This window comes from Monodelphis domestica, chromosome 1 (genome assembly GCF_027887165.1).
Source record: "Monodelphis domestica isolate mMonDom1 chromosome 1, mMonDom1.pri, whole genome shotgun sequence".
In the NCBI taxonomy this organism is placed as follows: domain Eukaryota; kingdom Metazoa; phylum Chordata; class Mammalia; order Didelphimorphia; family Didelphidae; genus Monodelphis; species Monodelphis domestica.
Genome location: NC_077227.1, coordinates 225,544,122 through 225,562,983, shown reverse-complemented (window position 1 = coordinate 225,562,983; position 18,862 = coordinate 225,544,122). Strand labels below are relative to the sequence as shown.

Here is an 18,862-nt window from a genome sequence, read left to right as displayed (position 1 = left end):
TCCTTCCAGGAGACTGAGGTCTTTTCCTACATCAGTCCAATCCCCATAACTTGAACTCTCTTTAGATGCCAGAATGCCTAGTTAGGGTACTGACAGTTGCTATCCATGGCACCTTTTCCTCCAAATTTTCTATTTCTGTTGATGATGTCAGTATTTTCCTAATCACTAAGGTTCAAAACCTGAAAAATGTCATTGAGGTTTCCCTCTCCTTCACCTAAGTTAGTTGCTAAGTTTTGCCTGTATTCTCCATACAATATGTTTTCGACCATCTTTCTGGTGACATTCCCCCAGCTCCCTGCTCCCCATCAGCATCCATCCACTTCTGCCCTCCCTAAAACTTTGGTAAATGCCTCTTAAATGACCTCCATATGCCCAGCTCCTTTTGGACATTGGTGAGCACTTTACAAATATTATCTTATTTGATCTTTACAACAGCTCTGGAAGGCAGGTACTATTAGTACCATTAATTTACAATTGAGGAAACAGATTATTATTTTTTTAAGTCAGAGTCACATAGCTACTAAGTGTTTGATGCTGGATTCAAACTCAGGTCTTCCTAACTCTTAGTTCAGTGCCTCTTAGTCCAGAGCTGAGTTCATTGTGTCACTCAGATACCTTGTTAGTACTGTTCCTAATCTAAACTCAGGGCAGCTAGGTGGTCCAGCGGATAGAGTGTAGGACCTGGAGTCAGGAAGACTCACCTTCCTGAGTCCAAATCTGACCTCAGACACTATGTGACCTTGACTAAGTCACTTAAACTGTTTGCCTCCGTTTCCTCATCTGTAAAACAAGCTGGAGAAGGAAATGGCAAACTACTCCAGTATCTTTGCCAAAAAAAAACTCCAGATGGCGTTATGAAGAGTTAGACATAAGTGAGCAACAACAATCTTAACTCAAACTTTCTTACTTTTGCTTTTCCTTGCAGCCTATCTCCCACCCTTGGAGCACATTTCAGCATCTTCTCTTATTGAGAGCTTTCTCTTCCTTCCATTCAGAGGCCACTTCTTCTGTGACATCAAATGTAAGTGGTCTCTCTTTCCTCAAACCCCTTAGAATGCTTTCTCTTTCCTTTGTACTGATCACATGGCACAGCATATTCTGCCCCTCTCCGCAGCATTGTGCCCCTGCAGCATCAGGAACTCCTTGAGGGCAAGGATGGCAGTGCTTTTCTTTTTCTCTTTTTGGGGTCTTCAGCAGCTAGTTCTTGTATCACATTGAAGACAAATTACTAATGATCGCTGAATTCAATGGAAGTAGCCCTAAACTCCCTTCAGGATCAAGAAAAAAAATTACTTTTACAAACTATATTTTTTTTTATTTTAATTTTTCAAGTTTATTTAATTCATTTGGAAAATTTTTCCATGGTTACATGATTCATGTTCTTTTCCTCCCCTCCTCCCAACCCCCTCCTGTAGCCGATGTGCAATTCCACTGGGTTTTACATGTGTCATTGATCAAGACCTGTTTCCTTATTATTAATATTTGTACCAGGGTGATCACTTAGAGTCTACATCCCCAATCCTATCCCCATCGAACCTTATGATCAACCAGTTGTTTTTCTTCAGTCAAACTCTTTCTTACTCCTTACATATGACACTCTATCTCTTACTGTCCTCTGAAGTTGGAATCCACTCCTTCCTTATCTCCCTCTATCGAACTACTTCGGTCTTTGCCAAGAAAACCCCAGATAAGATCACAAACTGGACACGCTTAAACAACAGCTTCCTTGTTCAGACCTCCATGCTCTGGCCTCAATCTATTTTTCCATGTTCATCTCATTTATTATTGGCAGCCTGAATTCTTCAGGACTTTTGACCTTTACTCACAGAATTCAATCCACCTGAAAGGTCTTTCCTTCCATTTCAATTACTGAAATCCTTTCCCATCCTTCAAAGCCCAGATCCAATGGCACCTCTTCCTTAATGTCTTCCCTGCTCCTCCATGTTGGATGTGGAAACCCAGGGCATTTTGGAGAGATCTTTTTTGACTCATCATTTCCCATTTTCTATTCTAACTAGTTCTTCTTATATGTGTCGTATCCTATAAAACTGGAAACTTCCTCAGGGAAGATTTTGTCATCTATTTTTAATGCCCCGCTGAGCCTATCACAGTACTTAGTAAATGTCTGCTGGCCGTTTAGTGAATTACTTTGGGCACATAATTTCCCCTCTCAGGACCTGTTTTCTTCATCTGTTAGACTCAATTATCATTTAGGTCATTGAACCCTGTTTGCCTCAGTTTCCTTAACTATGAATTGAGCAGCAGAAGAAGATAGCAAACCACTTCAGTATCTCTGCCAAGAAAACCCCAAATGGGGTTACAGGATCAGACATGACTGAACAGCATTTAGGATAGAAGATGTAAAACCTTACTCTTCCTGTTTTCTCTTCATTACTCTTTACATGCTATAACTTCAGCTGAGACTGGCGAGGAGCGTGTGCGGGGGTGTTCTGATCAAATGTAAACTCCCTGAGAGAAACCGTTTCATTTCTGTCTAACTCATAGCACCGTGCCTGGCACACAGTGATAATCACGATGGCCAACATTTGTGTAGAGCTTTAAAGCTTGCAAAGCACTTGACAAAAAAGCTCATTTAATCCAACAACAACCCTGGAAGGTAAGTGTTATCATCTCTATTTTTCAGAGGAAGAAACTGAGGCAGACAGAAGTGACGTGATTGGCTTAGGACCTCATAGCTAATAAATATCAGAGGCTCTATTTGAACTCTTGTCCTCCTGAGCCCAGGTCTAGTAAGTAGTAGTGGTGGTGCGCATTTAATATATATATAAATGCATTGATTAATTGGTCCCTAATGTGCTAGATTCTTGGAGGTCAGGGACTATTTAAACTTTTGTCTTTGTATCTCCAGTGCCTAGCGCTGTCCTTGGCACTTATTGACTCTTCATTAGCTATCACAGATTTAAAGGAATAGTTTATCTTGTATGCTTGTATGGGGGCTGGTGGATACATGACTTCCTGGTTTCTAGGAGTCAAGATGATCCTGGATCCTGGAGACGGGAACAATTTGGGATCCCAACCAACTTGAGGCTCGTTAGGGAAGGTGAGAGAGGAGACCACCGAATAGGAGCAGCTTTCTAGCTTTACAGTTTGAAACAGAAAACATGAGTACCACTAGGAGGGGATTAAAAGCACAAAAGCGAAGAGGTGTGGGGCTTCCTTTCCATAGTTAGCACTTATCTCAGGAGATCTTGGCCCTGTATCTTGACTCTTCAATGTTCAGGCCAGAGGATATCGGGTTCAAGATTATGTTTATTGAATTCCCCAAAGTACTTTACACACACAGCGCCCCCTCATCCCCGGGTCCCCATATGCCTCCTAATCTGTGTCAACAAGAGGGAAGTTCCTGTCAGTTTTCCAATCCCTCGAGATGGATAACTGGTAGGGGGTGGGGCTCCATTCTTCATTGTGATGAGACAAACATCCTGAGGACAGCGGGGTCAAAGGCCACGGGACTGCCCCTTCCTCTGGCTCTGGCTTAGCCCCTGAGGTGTCCAGTTGAAGCGACAGTGGCAAAGTCTCCCTTCTGTCTCCCAGGAAGGACCTGAGCATTCCTAAAGCCTGCTTACTAGAGTGATGTCTTCCCTTCACACTGGAGAGGACATTTGGTGTGCTAGCCCACCTCTGGGCAGTCTACCTGAGCACTCACACAGGGGCTCTACTTCAAGAGGGGAGATTCACGGAGGGCCCAGGACAGGAATTCACACCCGGCCAACTGCCGTCGCCTTGCTGGTCTTGAAGCTGGACCGGGGCCGCAGAACCATGATCCTCTTCCCACCTTCCTCCAAGCTCAGGCAGTTCTAGGCCTATTATAATTTAGGAGTCATTTCTTCAATGAACTTTTTTCCTGGTTGAAAGCTCGCTGGCCCAGGGAGAAGCCCTAGTGGAGAGAGCTTTAGGAGGTTTGGAAACAGGAAACCTAAGTTTGAAAAATTCCAGCTTTACTTCTCACTAGCTGTGTGACCCTACTGAGTAAAGTAATTTCCCTTTTATGGGAAATTCTTTTTAAAATGAGGGAGGGGGGGCAGCTGGGTAGCTCAGTGGATGGAGAGTCAGGCCTAGAGATGGGAGGTCCTGGGTTCAAATCTGGCCTCAAACACTTCCCGGCTGTGTGACCCTAGACAAGTCACTTGACCCCCATTGCTTAGCCCTTACCGCTCTTCTGCCTTGGAACCAATACACAGTATTGACTCCAAGACAGAAGGTAAAGGTTTAAAAAAAAATGAGGGAGGCTGGACCAGATGCTTTTAATGTATAATTAGAAAGTCTATGATTCTAAGTTCCAAAGGCTCTGTGCACATGTGCATAGAACACGTTATTGCCCTGGTTGGTCCACAATGGTTTTCTTCTAATAGGAGCAAGGATGTTGGGGAAATACTGCATCTTAATGAGATCCAAATCTCAGACTTGAATCTACCAACTCTGTAAACACTTCACAGGCACATACCTCTGCTTCTTATTCATTCGGAAATGCAAGGACAACCTTACTCTTAGAGAAAGTTTGGTTCCTTTACAGTGGGGGTCTGAGTCTCCCCTCTGTCTACTGCTTTATAAATAAAATGGAAATCTCTCTTGGGCTCACTCTTCAGTAGGTAGGCTTTGATGTGGTGGGGAAGTGAGTCATCTGCCAGTTGGAAGCACTTGCCATCCACCAGAACAAAGAGTCTATAGTCTTGGTGCTGATCCACTTCGAATTTCTCGGCACACTGGGCTCTTAGCTGTTCGGCCAACGTGTCGGACTTAGATGCCAAAGTTCGTGCTTGATTGTCAGGCTCCAGGAAGGAGATGCAGATGAAGTCCTGAAAAAAAAAACACCTCATGGTTAATATGTTGGCCAGTATGGGAAGAAAGGAGAAAAAACAAATGAAAACAAGCATTTCTATAGTATTTTGGGCCACTAGGTAGTGCAGTGTGGGGTCTGGAATCAAAAGGGACAGAATTCAAATCTGGCTATAATATTTATATTGTCTACCTCACAGAGTTCATTTTATAAGTATTTTATGAAGTGCTTTTGAAATGTGGGCTATAGTTACAGTATAGAACTTTTATTTTTTGGGGGATAATATGTGTTTTCTGTGCATGTGCTATCTCTTCCACTAAATTTTAAGATCCTTGAGGTCAGAGAAGAGGACTTATTTAATTTTTGTTTTTTCTCAGCATCTAGTACTGTGATGGCAAACCTCTGGCACTCATGCCAAAAAGGGCACATAAGCTGTTGCCTGCCAGAGTTCAATCCTGGAAAGGCAGAGGGACTTCCTTCCTACTCTCTACCAAGCTGAGGACATTTTTTGACTTGCCTTGCCCCTCTGCCCAGCAGCCCAATGGGAGCGCTTCCTCCCTGTCTGGAGTAAGAGGTGGGGGTGGGGTAGGGGACTGGCACTTTGTCTCTAGGAGGCAGGGCATAGCACATGGTCTCTAAAAGGTTCACTGTCAATGATACATTGTCCTGCATAGGGTGAACATTAAAACTTCTTATCTCCCATCTTAGAATCACTACCAGTATTTATTGGTTTCAAGGCAGAAAAGTGGTCAGGGCTAGGCAACCCAGGACCTTCTGTTTCTAGGCTTGGCTTTCAATCTACTGAGCCACCTAGCTGCTTCCCATTCAGTGAACTTTTCACAATTTTGTAAATGAAATACTAAAATGAATGAGTCATTTATATTTTAGTGTGAATGTTAGTTAATCTGTTTTCTGTGTCTTGGATATCTATAGTCTAAAACTCATATCTCGTTGGAGAATGAGAGACTATGACCTTGGAGAAGGGATTTCTGGCAATAAGGAGCAGCTAGATAGGTTGTTTGGAGGCAGCTGGGGGCTCTGATATTGCCTAATTTTAGGAGGCAACTTGGGTGTAATGAGAAGAGCATTGGCTCAATTTTAGCTTCACTACTTACTGAAATTGGTATGGTTACATAGCAAGTAATAACTGACAGGAGCAAGAGTTGGACTGAGATATTCTGATATCACTTAAATAACTGATCTCTCTAGAACTCCCCAAAGTAGTCTCACACTGAATGTATTCATTCAACTGTACATTCAAAGTATAAAGGTCAGTTTAAGGAATATCAATCCAGAAATCTTAAGCTTTTCCTACTTTTATATGTTGTCTTTGAGTGAGAAATAAACTGACAGTTTCAGTAAGACTATTGGCAATAGTTACTGCCTCCATAACCTACGGTTTTGCTGCCCTGCCTCCCTGACTGTGCTAACCCTCTTCTGCAAATATAATTGCATCATCTTAGGGGCTATAGTTTCCCTTCCACTTCTCAAAGGCTGAATATACCTTTCTTAGATAGCCATGATCACTAGGGTATCTACTCAAGTCCCTCAGTCTTTAAGTGGCCTAGCTATGTCTAGGATGATCAGGGGGAAATGGACCTTTTCTTGCTCATTCAGTACAGATACTCTGTGGGTCAGAATAGGAAATATTGCTTGAATCAAATAGATGACCTCAACCATTATGCCTGTGAGTGCTGCGTGGGTTGTCACTTGAAGCCACCCTGCTAGACCATTCACCTGCACAGATGAGCGAGAGGCTCGGGCCTTGTTGAGGGTCCGGCGGCGTTCCCAGCGGTGGATGGAATCCTGGACCTCCACACTGAGCTGCCTAGTGACGGTGATCTTGTCGTAGTTCTTGATATGTTCCAGGGCCCCGTAGGTTGTGGTGAGATAATAGGAACCTACCAGAACAAGAGGAACACATTAATAAACAGTTGGTAGGGGGTGGGGAGGGAAGAAGGCAACAAGGTAATAGTTCCTGGGGCTCGATGAGAAGACCCAAGACCCATTTCTCCAGGAATATTACCACGTAGCTTTGTATGTGTGCTCAAGGTTGAGAGGAGGGCAGGGAATTACTTTCATCTTTGTAGACTGTGGGACCTGGAATCCAGAGTCTTGGCTCTGCCACTTCCTTATTGTTTGGCCTTGAGCAAATCACTCTAGTCCTCTGAGTCTCAGTATCCTCATCTATAAAATGGGAGAAATGATCTTTGACTAATCTACCCTATAGAACTGTAGTAAGGATCAAGTAGTTTCAATTTAATTCAATTCAATAAATATTTATTAAGCGCCTGCTGTGTGCAGAGCACTTAGCTAGGTGCAAGTAGAAACATAGTTTATAGAAGAACTATCTAGAAAAGGCACATGACACAAATGGAAAACTATAATATACCACCTTATATCAAAACTGAATTAAAGTTACAAACAAATGGATACATGAGATTGAAGAGGAAATAACATTATGGATGGGGATTCATGGAAAGTTTTTTAGAGGAAGTAGACTACGACTTGGGCTTGAAAATATGGGTAGGCATTCCTTGAGGGGGCTGGCTAAACAAATTGTCTAAATCGATCATTGAATATGTATGTACAATGTGCTAGGAACTATGCTAGGCAGCATTGATATGAATAAAAAGAATAAAACAATTCCTTCTCTCATGGAAGTTATAGTTTATTGGAGTTACAACATGTACATATGTAAGAATATGCAGAATAGGGGTGTGTGTGTGAGTATTCAAAATATACAAAGGACTTGGCATAGGTATTTGGTTGGCATAGCATTTGTTCTAATTTGAACGAATTCAGACAGTATTATAATTATTATTGGCAATGTCCAACCCTGATCAAATAAGAACTCCCCAAATATTTAAGTCTGCTTTTATTTCTCTAAATAATGTTTTGTATTTGGGTTAATATAATTCTTGTGTATCTGAACTACCAAATGTTTTATACATTTTTTATCATTTTGATATTTCTTATTAGATTTTGCTAGAAATGTACAGAAATAGTAATGTTTTTTACATCTAGCTACTTTATTTTAAGTTAATAATCTTTATAATCCAAGAGTATTTCTTATAAATAAGCCGAGATCTTGAAACAACTCCATTATGTTAGCTTTGGGATATCATGAAAAAGGCCATGTATTTCTGCAAAGGAAAGAATAGGAATGGCATTGCGCTGTCTTCTGGATACTGACAAATAGTTCTTGGAACGTCTTTCAAGAAAGTATTGGTAAGTTGGTACAGTATATATGGGTTTTGAAGCTGAGATAACCAAGACAGTTCTCAGAATTTAGGAAAAAAACATTCAGTTGGCTGCTTAGACACTTGCTCATAACAGAGGAATGCTTGCCCCTGACTTACAAATACCAACTGAAGATTCTTCTTCAATTTTTTCTACAAAATCCCCTCCAAATTCTGTTGGTACGTCTAGTGCTTCAAGAGGTGAAGGTATGGAAATAGAGGCAGTAAATGAAATCTTGGATGACATTCCAGAACAAGAAGAAGATTATCTAGATTGAACTTTAGAAGATGAAGCATTAGTTATTGTCAGGCACTGAATGAATAGTTTGGGGAATATAAAATCAACAAGTCAGAAAAAGTCTTTTTCCCCCCAGACCTTTGTTCTGTGTAATTTTGATAGCATTAGGGTCTGAAAAGGATGTGTTTAATTTAATTCCTGTTTTTATGCTTTTGGTAATGAGGCTTTTATGTCCTATTATATAATCAAAATTTTTTTTTGTGAAGGGGCCCCAAACTGCTAAGAAAAGGTGTATTTCTTTCTATTCCTATTCAGTTTTCTCCAGAAGCCTATCAAGTCTAACTTTTCCAAAATTCTATTCACTTCTATACTTTTTTTCTTGTTTATTTTTTGGTTTGATTTACCCAATTCTAAGAGAGGAAGGTTAATGAAGAAGCCAGAAAAAGTAGATGACAAATTGAAATAACTACCTCAATTTTGTGCTTATAAATTCTAACTATAAAAAATCCAGTACGGTCCTTTATTTATTTTTCTTAAAAAAAAAAAAAAGAGGGGGGTGCTAGGTGCTTCAGTGGCTAGAGAACTGGTCCTGGAGATAGGAAGTCCTGGGTTCAAATCTGATCTCTCTGACACTTCCTAAGCTGTGTGACTTTGGGGAAATCACTTCACTCTCATTGCCCAGCCAATATATAATATTGATTCTAAAATAAGTGTTTTGTTTTGTTTTGTTTTGCTTTGTTTTAAGTTAAATTTGGGAGAAAAGAGGGAGTACAAACTAGGATTAGGACCAATACTTGGGATGCATGAGGTGATGGTAATGGATAATATAGAGTAAGAAAAAGTATTCAGCTCTTGTATTAGCTTTTTTTCCCCCTAAAGTAATAATCTTTGTACTGGAAAGCCCAGAATAGAAAGGTGGTCTAAAATCCAACAGAGATATGGAGATTTTAAGACAACATTTGGCCACATTTATAGAATGACATTGACATTCTTTAAATGTGGCCAAGTGTTCTCTAGAAAAGTATCCAAACAAGGACTCTGAGGATGGTGAGGGGCCTCAAGACCAAGTCATAAGGACAGGTTAAAGCAACAGTTTTCTAAGTGAGTCTAGAGATCCCCAGATGTCTCCAAAACCCTTGCAGGGTGTCTACAAAGTAAAAAATATTTTCACGATCAGGTGTTTTAATTTTGAGCATGGTAAACATTGATAGATACAGTCCACATAAATGAAATATTTTGGGTCAAGGGTGCAATAATTTTTAAGGGTGTAAAGGGAATCTCAAATAAAAAAGCCTGCAAATGATGGGGTCAGAGGAACTAGAAATGAGAAACTTTAGAGGGAGCATGACAGTTTCCTTTGAATCACTGAATACATGTAGAAGAAGAATTAGACCTATTTTGCCTGGCTCAGGACAGAAGAACTAGAAATAATGGATGGAAGCTGTGGAGAGACAGATTCATTTATATCTGATTTCAGAAAGAAACTTGCTAATTATAGAGCTATGGAAGAGTGGGTTGCTAGGGGCAGCTAGGTGGCACAGTAGAGTGCCCAGCCTAGAGTCAGGAACACTCTGAGTTCGAATCTGGCCTCAGATACTCACTGTGTGACTTTTGGCAAGTCACTTAAGCCTGTTTGTTTTAGTTTTCTCATATACAAAATGAGCCAGAGAAGGATATGGCAAACCACTTCAACATCTTTGTCAAGAAAACCCAAATGGGGTCACAAAGAGTTGGATATGACTGACAGCAAGAAAAGAGTAGGCTGAGTTCAGGGGTTCTGCTACCCTGGAAGTCTTTGGGCCCTTGTAAGTGCTGTTATAACAGAGAGTCCTCATTAGGTGTGGGTCAGACAAGATGGTGCCTGAGATCCCTTCCCCCTTGGAGATCCAGTGACTTTCTGAAGGCGTGTCATTTGGATGCCCTACAAGGACTCTGGTCACTAGGTGGCAGGCTCTCCCTTTTCACATTTTTCAAGTTTCCAGCTAACAGAACCACAGTTTTTCTTCTGCAACGGATCTTCAAAGGGGATACCATCCACATACCCTCATTTAACAGTTGAAAAGAGGTTAATGGACTTGTCTACAAGAGTCCGGATCTCACTCCAGGATCTCTGATGGTTTTTTCCCCTACGCCAAGCTGCTTCTGAGATACTGAAAAGCAAAAGCCTAGATGTCACAATCTCTGGGTTCTGAGTAACATGGCGGCTTTGGCAGGGACAAGGAGGCTTTGCCTGATCTCTGTCCTCCACTCCCACCCCAGTACTTGCTCCCCTCTTCCCAACGCAACCCAATCACATTTTATTAATTTAAATGGGTACATGTGTGCATAGGAGTGATCTGGGGCATCTCCCTTAACAGCCAAAGGCTATTTATCTATATTTCTATGGGGAAAAGACCAGTTTCTCCAGATCCCCTGTGTTATATGTAGTTTTCCATTTTTATCTCTACATCTCAAAAGAGGATCTGGCGTACAGTAGGGTCTTAATAAATATTTGTTTGATTTTCTTTCCTTTTGGTATCTGTATTTCAATATTTCTAAGATCTGTGATTTTGTAAATGAGGGTCCTCCTTTGATTGACAGAGAGCACAGACCTGACCTTTATGAACAATAAATGCTGAGGACAACTCTTCTACTTGGCAGAAAGGATATGAGAATTGTAGCTGAAAATTTTACCACCCTACTTGGTTATTCTCAGCAATACAAAGATGCAAGCCAAGTCTGAAGGACTTATGATGAAAAATACTCTCCACCTTCAGAGAAAGAACTGATGGAGTCTGAATGCAGATCAAAGCAGGCTATTTTTTACTTTGGTCTCCCCCCCCCCCCATGGGTCTGTGTCTTCCTCTACAACATGATTAATATGGAAATATGTTTTGCATGAATGCCCATGTATAACCTATATCAAATTCCTTGTTTTTTTCGGGGGGTTGGGGGGGTGGAGAGAATTCAGAACTCAAAATTTTTAAAAAATAAATGTTTAAAGGCTTCCAATGCCGAGAGAGTGGGACTGTCTCTGTGCATCGACTTTTCCACTTAAATCTCCTTCACGCACAAGTGTCTTTGTGCACATTCATCTATCATAGATGAAAATGCACAAAGACAATCGTCATCCTCGGTTACCGAGAGACTACTACTAACTGAAGGAGCAGTAAATAATGACTCATTTGAGAAGGTCAGCATTCTTTCAGACTAGCCACTGGGGACACACAAATTCCTACTCCACAGTATTGGCCATGCTACTGGTGCTCAAAAACTGTCAGTGGCTCCCTACTGCCCCTGGGATATGTATAAGTGGTAATTGTGTATCCTTTGGACTTCATCTCCCAGCATTCTTTCCTCATCCCCAAATTCCCTTTTCCCTTTTGTGTAAGTGCATTGTTAAGTTTTTTGTATATAGTGGAGGTGGCTCCTCCCTCTCGCTCTCTTTTCCACGTGGAAGGCTGGTGAGCTCTCAGTTTCTCTAGCCTTTTACTTTCCCTTTGCTTCAAGTTAAATATTAATAAATATTATTAAATATAATACTTGGAGTATTGAATATTAATTTTTAAAAAATTTACAGATAGAACATAGATTACTCTGTTTAACATTAAAAATCTCCATAATTTGCCGGCTTGCCATTCCAGGCTCATAAGATATCACTTGTCCCAAAGCACTCTATATTCCAGCCAGATTGGCCTGCCTGCTGTCCCTTTGACACTCAATTCCATATTTCATCTGTGCGCCTTTGTACTGGTAGTCTCCCACGCCTTGGAATCTCTGACTTCCTTCAAAGCTCAATTCACCTTCCACGAAGGCTTCCCGGATCCCCTCAGCTTCTAGAGCTACCTCCCCAAACTGCCTTGGATTTACTTTGTATTTACTTGTTTATGAAGACCGTTTCTCCAGCTGGAATATAAAATACTTGAGGTAGAGACTGCAAAACCTGTGCCTCTTTGATTACACCGCACTATGGCTGATGCTATAAGGCCAAGGTTATAAAGTGATGGCACATGCCCTCATTTCTAATGCATTCCCTTGATCTGTTAAGAACATAGGAAATACCATATTAGAATTGTATATCCTGATAAATGGTACAGGCTGAAAATAGCAGCAGATTAAAAGAGGGTTTAGGTAACAGACTCATCCCCTACTAAAGTCCTCCTTATCCGATGCCTCACTGTCATGGGGAGGCGCCTCTGGCCCATTTCAGGGAAACACTGGCTCGCATATGGCGGTGAGGTGGCACGGTGGATGGAGTACCCCACCTGAGTCAGGAAGACTCGTCTTCTTGACTTCAAATCTGGTCTCAGACACTAGCTGTGTGATCTTGGGCCAGTCACTTAACCCCATTTGCTTCAGTTTCCTCATCTATAAAATGAGTTGGAGAAGGAAAATGGGAACCACTCCAGCATCTTTGCCAAGAAAACTCCAAAAAGGGTCACAAAATGTCAGACATGACTTAAAAAATAACCAAATGACATGTTGTAGTAGGTTGTACCAAAACTAAAAGAGTTGCAAGAATAGTCCTGGTCCTAGAGAGTGGGTCTGACAAACTTATTTAGGACCAGACTAGATGAAAGATGGGTACTAGGTGATAGATAGAATAATGACACTAATAGCATTTATATAACACCTACTATGTGCCAAGCACTATGTTAAGTGCTTTACAAATGTCCCATTTGATACTTGCAACAACTACAGATGAGGAAACTGAGGCAGAGAGCTTACAGGACCTGCCCAAGGTCATGCATTTTAATTCAGGAGGATGAGTTTTCTTGGCTCCAAGATCAGTACTCTATCCACTGCAGCACTAACAATGTAATTGGAGGTAAATAATAAATATAAGTAACTATGATTATAAGGGAAGAGCGGGGAAAGAACAAATGCAACGTTCAGGTAAAATGCCCTGAGAAATTTGAGGGGGAAACATCAATCAATCGATCAATTAGAAAGCACCGATACAAAGCTTGGTATGTACCCCGCAAAGATTTTCAACTAAAGGGAGTCAGAATTGTGGTCACTTAAAAGGAGAAACATTAGAAGGGTAATCCTGCTTTCCCATAATAGATTGCTTGGTTCTCCTATTAGCAATAGAAAACTAGAAGCCCAACGTTCTGTCTGAAGGTGGTGCCAAAGGGCTTTTGTTCCAATGAGGAAAGGACTAAGGCATGGGGGGGGGGGGGGAAGGAAAACTGAAGGAAGGTCCAAAAAACCCCATGCTGGCACTATCATTCTAACCATTAGCATTTGTTGTTTAGTTGTTTTTCAAAAATCACATACAACTCTTGGTGACCCCGTTTGGAGTTTTCTTGGCAAAGTTAATGGAATGGTTTTCCATTTCTTTCTCTGACCCATTTTACAGATGAAGAAACTGAGGCAAACAGGGTTAAAATTTGAACTCAGAAAGATGAGTTTTCCTCACTCCTAGGCCTGACACTCTATCTACTGAGCAACCTAGTGGCCCCCCAAAATACTGGGCTAAGTACCCTCCGTAGAGCACTGGAAAGGGGAGCCTGGCTGTCTTGAAGACCAGATGGCAAACACTTGCCCATGGGTCACATGCCACACGCGATATCCCAGTGCCTGGCCCATAGATGGCACTCTATGAATGCTAGTTATCCTCCTCTTCCTCCTCATTTTATCTCTCCCTGGCCTCCATCTTTCATCTAGGCTGGTCCTCAGGTGGCAGACACTATTTATGACCAGACCCATTCTTGTAGCCATATTTCTGGCAGAGACTTTGATCCAGGGGTCACTGGTTTGGTACAGTTTGGTACAACTAACTAAAACATACACCTCACTGGGAGAGTTTCCAAAAACCCAAGAGAACCAGATTAAAATGTAATTGGGAAATATTAATAGACTAGAATAAATAAAAATACAATTAAACATATTAACATACAATTAAACATATTAAACATAGATAACATTGCATTTTAAGTCAAAATTTATGTTGCCCATAGGCATCCTTATGCATAGAGGAGGGACCCAATTTAAATTTGAACCTGATACTACTACTTTCTATATAATACTTAAAAGATTATAAGCTCTTTGAGGGCAGGCATCATGACTTATTTATAATTAAAGACTCCCCAGAGTTATATATGGAGTCAAGATACTTGGCTTTCGATCTCAACTTTGGCATTTATTAACTAAAAAACCATGAGAAATCTCAGTTTTTGTAGCTGTAAAATAGGAATATAATACTTATTGTATTTATTTCATAGAGTTATTTAGAAGAAAGCACTTTGTAAATTTAAAAAATACCACTCCTTTGCCTTGGAACCAATATTCAGTGTTGGTTCCATGACAGAAGGTAAGGGTTTAAATAAAAAATATAGCAGATAAGGGTTAATTCTCCTGCCACCCCACCCCCAACCCTTACTTTCTGCTTTAGTAACAACTCTAAGACAGAAGGGCAAGGACTAGGAAATCAAGGTTAAATGACTTGCCCAGGGTCACAGCTATAAAGAATCTGAGACCAAGTTTAATTCTCTTTCCACTGTGCTACCTCAATGTCTCCTCACTCTCTTTTTTCCCTCCCCATATTTTTTAGCCCTGCTTCCTCAAATGACTCCTTCTGTCCTGTCTATCAAAACAGTGTAGCATCATGGAAAAACTGGATGTGATGGCTGAAGGAGCTGGGTCTGAGCCTTGATTTTGTCACTTATAAGCTATGTGACCTTGGGTAAATCACATGCCCTTTATGGGTCTCAGTTTCTTCCTTTTATTTTTTAAGCCTTTAATTCCCATCTGATTTTTAAAATTTTTTGATTTTATTTGAAAAATTTTATTTAATTAATTGATTTAGACTATTTTTCCATGGTTACATGATTCATGTTCTTTCCCTCCCCTCCTCCTAACCCCCCCCCCCATAGCCAACAAGCTAACTCCCATCTTAGAATCAATATAATGTATTTGTTCCAAGGCAGAACAGTGGTAAGGGCGAGGCAATGGGGGTTAAGTGACTTGTCCAGGGTCACACAGTTAGAAAGTGTACAAGGTCAGATTTGAACCCAGGACTTCCCATTTTTAGGCCTTGATCTTCATCCACTGAGCCACCCAGCTGCCCCTCCTCCTCCTTGACTAGATGATCCATGCCTCCTCCTGCCTTGCCCCTTCCCATCAGTCTGTGCGTATATGCATATGATAGGCTCCTTGGAAAGCCGACCCTTCATCGCTTACCTTCCCCTAGCTGCAGGGCTGGGTCCATGAGTTCCATCATGTATTCAACATTGAGAAGCATTTCTGTCAGGTTGCTTCGGGCTAGGACGTACATGAGGACTGGGAGAAAGTCATCGGCTCCATACGGTTTCCCTGGGCAGAGGAAATAAGCGGTGGTGAAAAGTTGTCTCTGTCTAGCTCGTCCCCTACTGGAAAAGTAGCCACATTCCCGAGCAAAGCCCTCTGGTGGGCCAGAACCATTTAATCACCAGGAGGCCTCCACACTTAATTTAAGAGCATCTAATTGGGTTAAGATTTCAAGTGGATGGGAAGCGGGTCTTCAAGGGCAAAGACCCAGAAGAGCAAGAAAACCCAGGAGCCTGGGAATGGGATTGGGGAGGGGCATCTCTGGGGGGAAGAAAGTGTTCAGGAATATTGTAAGGGAAGGCCTGTAAACAGCTTGTAAGCGCAGTTTCCTCACCAGGCCCCTACTCTTCAATATTTTCTATCCATCAGGAACTTGGATTTCACCCCTGGTTTTCTCTACATTCCCCCTTATGGCTACCCGCCCCTAGATAGTAACCTCTTCTTACAGGGATCCAGGACTATAAGCAGGGATAAATGTTTAACAACCAACTTTTCACCTAAATTGTATGACATATTTTTTTTTTTAAACTTTTACCTTCTGTCCTGGAATCAATACTGCATATGGGTTCCAAGGCAGAAGAGTGGTAAGGGCTAGGCAATGGGGGTTAAGTGACTTGCCCAGTCACATAGCTAGGAAGTGTCTGAGGACACATTTGAACCCAGGACCTCCCATCTCTTAGATCTGGCTCTCCATCCACTGAGCTACCTAGTTGCCCCCTGCAATATGCTTTTAATTTTCATTTTTGTCATCATTTTCTGTTGTCTAGACATCCAACAAAACAATAAACCAAACCTAATTTGTAGCATGTGTCAATTTTTTGAGTTGTACATGCTCACATTGAAAATTTAATAACCGGCGCTCTCTGCCAGCACAAGGTTGCTCCAGCATCCTCCTGCAGCTACCTCCTCACTGTCTTCTCCTCATGGCCCTGCTGGCTCCTCTCCTTCCATTCTTCTGCCTTCCCCCTTCAGCACACTCCTACCCATTCCTTCCAGCTCTCCTTGAAGCTTGTCTTCCTGCATTAAAACGTAAGCCACTTGAGGGTAGGGCTTCTCTTGATGGCTTGTATTTATGTTTCTAGGCTGAGCACAATGCCTGGCACACAGTAAGCCATGAATGACTCTCTCTCTGGACCATGTTTTTATATGTCTAGACCACATAGCATGGGGTTCTGCAAATAATAAGTGCTTAGTAATTGCTTGTTGGATGAATTCGTTTTGCCAAGACTAACCCCAAATTATTGGAGGCAAAAATAGCCTAAGGAACGAGCATTGGGCCTAGAGGCATCAGACCTGGATTTTGAATACCAGCCTTTTTATTCATTATGGGAAAACACTTAAACTCAGAGCCTAAATTTCACCATTTTTTAAATGAGGGCTGGATTTGGTGGTCTTTAAGGTTCCTTCTGACTCTAAAATTCCATGATCCTTTCAGCAACATTCAATAATGCATTAGAATGGGGCAGGTAGGTGGCTCAGTGGATTGAGTGCCAGGTCTAGAGATGGGAGGTCCTGGGTTCAAATCTGACCTCAGACACTGCCTAACTGTGTGACTCTGGGCAAATCACAACTCCAATTGCCAAGCCCTTACCTCTCTTCTGCTTTGGAACCAATCCTTGGTATTAATTCCAAGATAGAAGGTAAGGGTCTAAAAAAGAAAGAGTTTTAGAATCTTGGGGAAAGAATAGTTCTCGCTGTGCCTTACTTTTTCTTGAGTGACTTGCAGGATTTGGGGAGAGGGAGGCCCTTTCTGGGTTTTCCTGGATGCAGTGAGCCATCTCTTTCCAGATGAATAATCACCTTTCTCTGTCCTATCTGTAAAAGCTGATGAAGCATTATTACCCAGAAGGCTTTGTTATAAACCTTGTAACTCACAATTAGGGAAAGATCATATGTATTAAGAGTTGGAGGAGACCTTAGGGATTCTCCCATAGAGCCTTCTTATTTCATTGATTGGGAAATCCAGGTCTAGAGAGATCAAGTAACTTATTCAAGGTCGTAAGGAAGGAGAGGCCAGTAAATTGCCAAGTTAGGATATGAATCCAAGTCTTATGACTTCCAAGGCAATGTCACACACCGCCTCTCTCCCAGGAGTTGTTTTGGATAGACTTGGTTTAATTACTCAAGCTCTGGCAGGCAGGGGATTTTTTTACATTAACATAATTTTTGAAAAAAAAATTATGAGTTTGGCAATAAGGAAAACTCAGATAGAAAACTCATTTGGATTCCATGTGGTATAGGCATACGCCCATATAACTAATGGAATTTTTAATATTTCCATGAACACAAAATTTCTGGGTGCTGCCAAGGAAGATGTACCAGCTGAGGTATTTTGTTCTCTGGGATGCCTGCTATACAGGGGTGGCCAACATTGGATCTCTGGCTTTGATTCATTCCATTCCACTTGTTAAAACCAGGATTTCCCAAACCAGGGTAAGATATGAGGGGGAAAAGGACTGATGCTCTGCCCTTTCCTCCCTGGCCACAGGAGAGATGGGGAGCCAGCAGGCTGGGCACCCCTTACTCATTTCTCCCTTATCTGAACTCCAGTGACATTTATTATCTGTACCATCCACTTGGCACCACCGATCATTGTCACTTTGTGTCCTTATTTTTCGCTTTCTATGGAAATCCTGTTTCTCAAGCTAGACTGTAAATAATACCTTGAAGGCAAGAAATATGTCTCAATCCTCTGGGTAGCCTCCGATGCCTTACCATAGTGCCTGTCCATAGTAGCAGTGCAATAAATGTTGATGGTGATAAAATGGAGATCATATTTTTATTTTTTTTTAAACCCTTACCTTCTGTCTTGGAGTCAATACTGTGTATTGGTTCCAAGGCAGAAGAGTGGTAAGAGCTAGGCAATGGGGGATAAGTGACTTGCCCAGGGTCTCACAGCTGGGAAGTGTCTGATCCACACTTGAACCCAGGACCTCCCATCTCTAGGCCTGGCTCTCCATCCACTGAGCCACCCAGCTGCCCCCCATATTATTTTCAAGATCTTACTCATAGGGTATTTATGAAGAACGTAGGTGAGCAAATAATCTACGAGGTTAATAATGTTATTGAGATAGACCGTGTTATTATTAATGGAAGAGGAGAGAGGGCAACTAGCTGGCACAGTGGATAGTGCTAGGCTTAGAGTCAAGAAGACCTGAGTTCAACTCTGGATTCAGACACTTCCTAGCTGTGTGGTCCTGGGTAAGTGACTTAATTCTGTTTGCCTCAGTTTCTTTCATGTGTAAAATGAGCTGGAGAAGGAAATAGCAAACTACTCTAGCATCTTTGCCAAGA

General features: G+C 41.6%; 1 protein-coding gene across 1 annotated transcript in view; it reads right to left on the bottom strand.

The window, feature by feature from the left end:
* Positions 1-1,307: 1,307 nt before the first annotated feature.
* RIN3 (Ras and Rab interactor 3) overlaps positions 1,308-18,862 on the bottom strand; it is a 169,938-nt gene continuing 152,383 nt past the window's right edge. The window contains exons 8-10 of the mRNA XM_056810458.1: positions 15,443-15,574; positions 6,536-6,699; positions 1,308-4,817 (exon numbers count right to left, since the gene is read on the bottom strand). Of these exons, the coding sequence (XP_056666436.1) occupies positions 4,509-4,817; positions 6,536-6,699; positions 15,443-15,574 (605 nt within the window). The 3' untranslated portion in view covers positions 1,308-4,508. The remainder of the gene's footprint in view (positions 4,818-6,535; positions 6,700-15,442; positions 15,575-18,862) is intronic.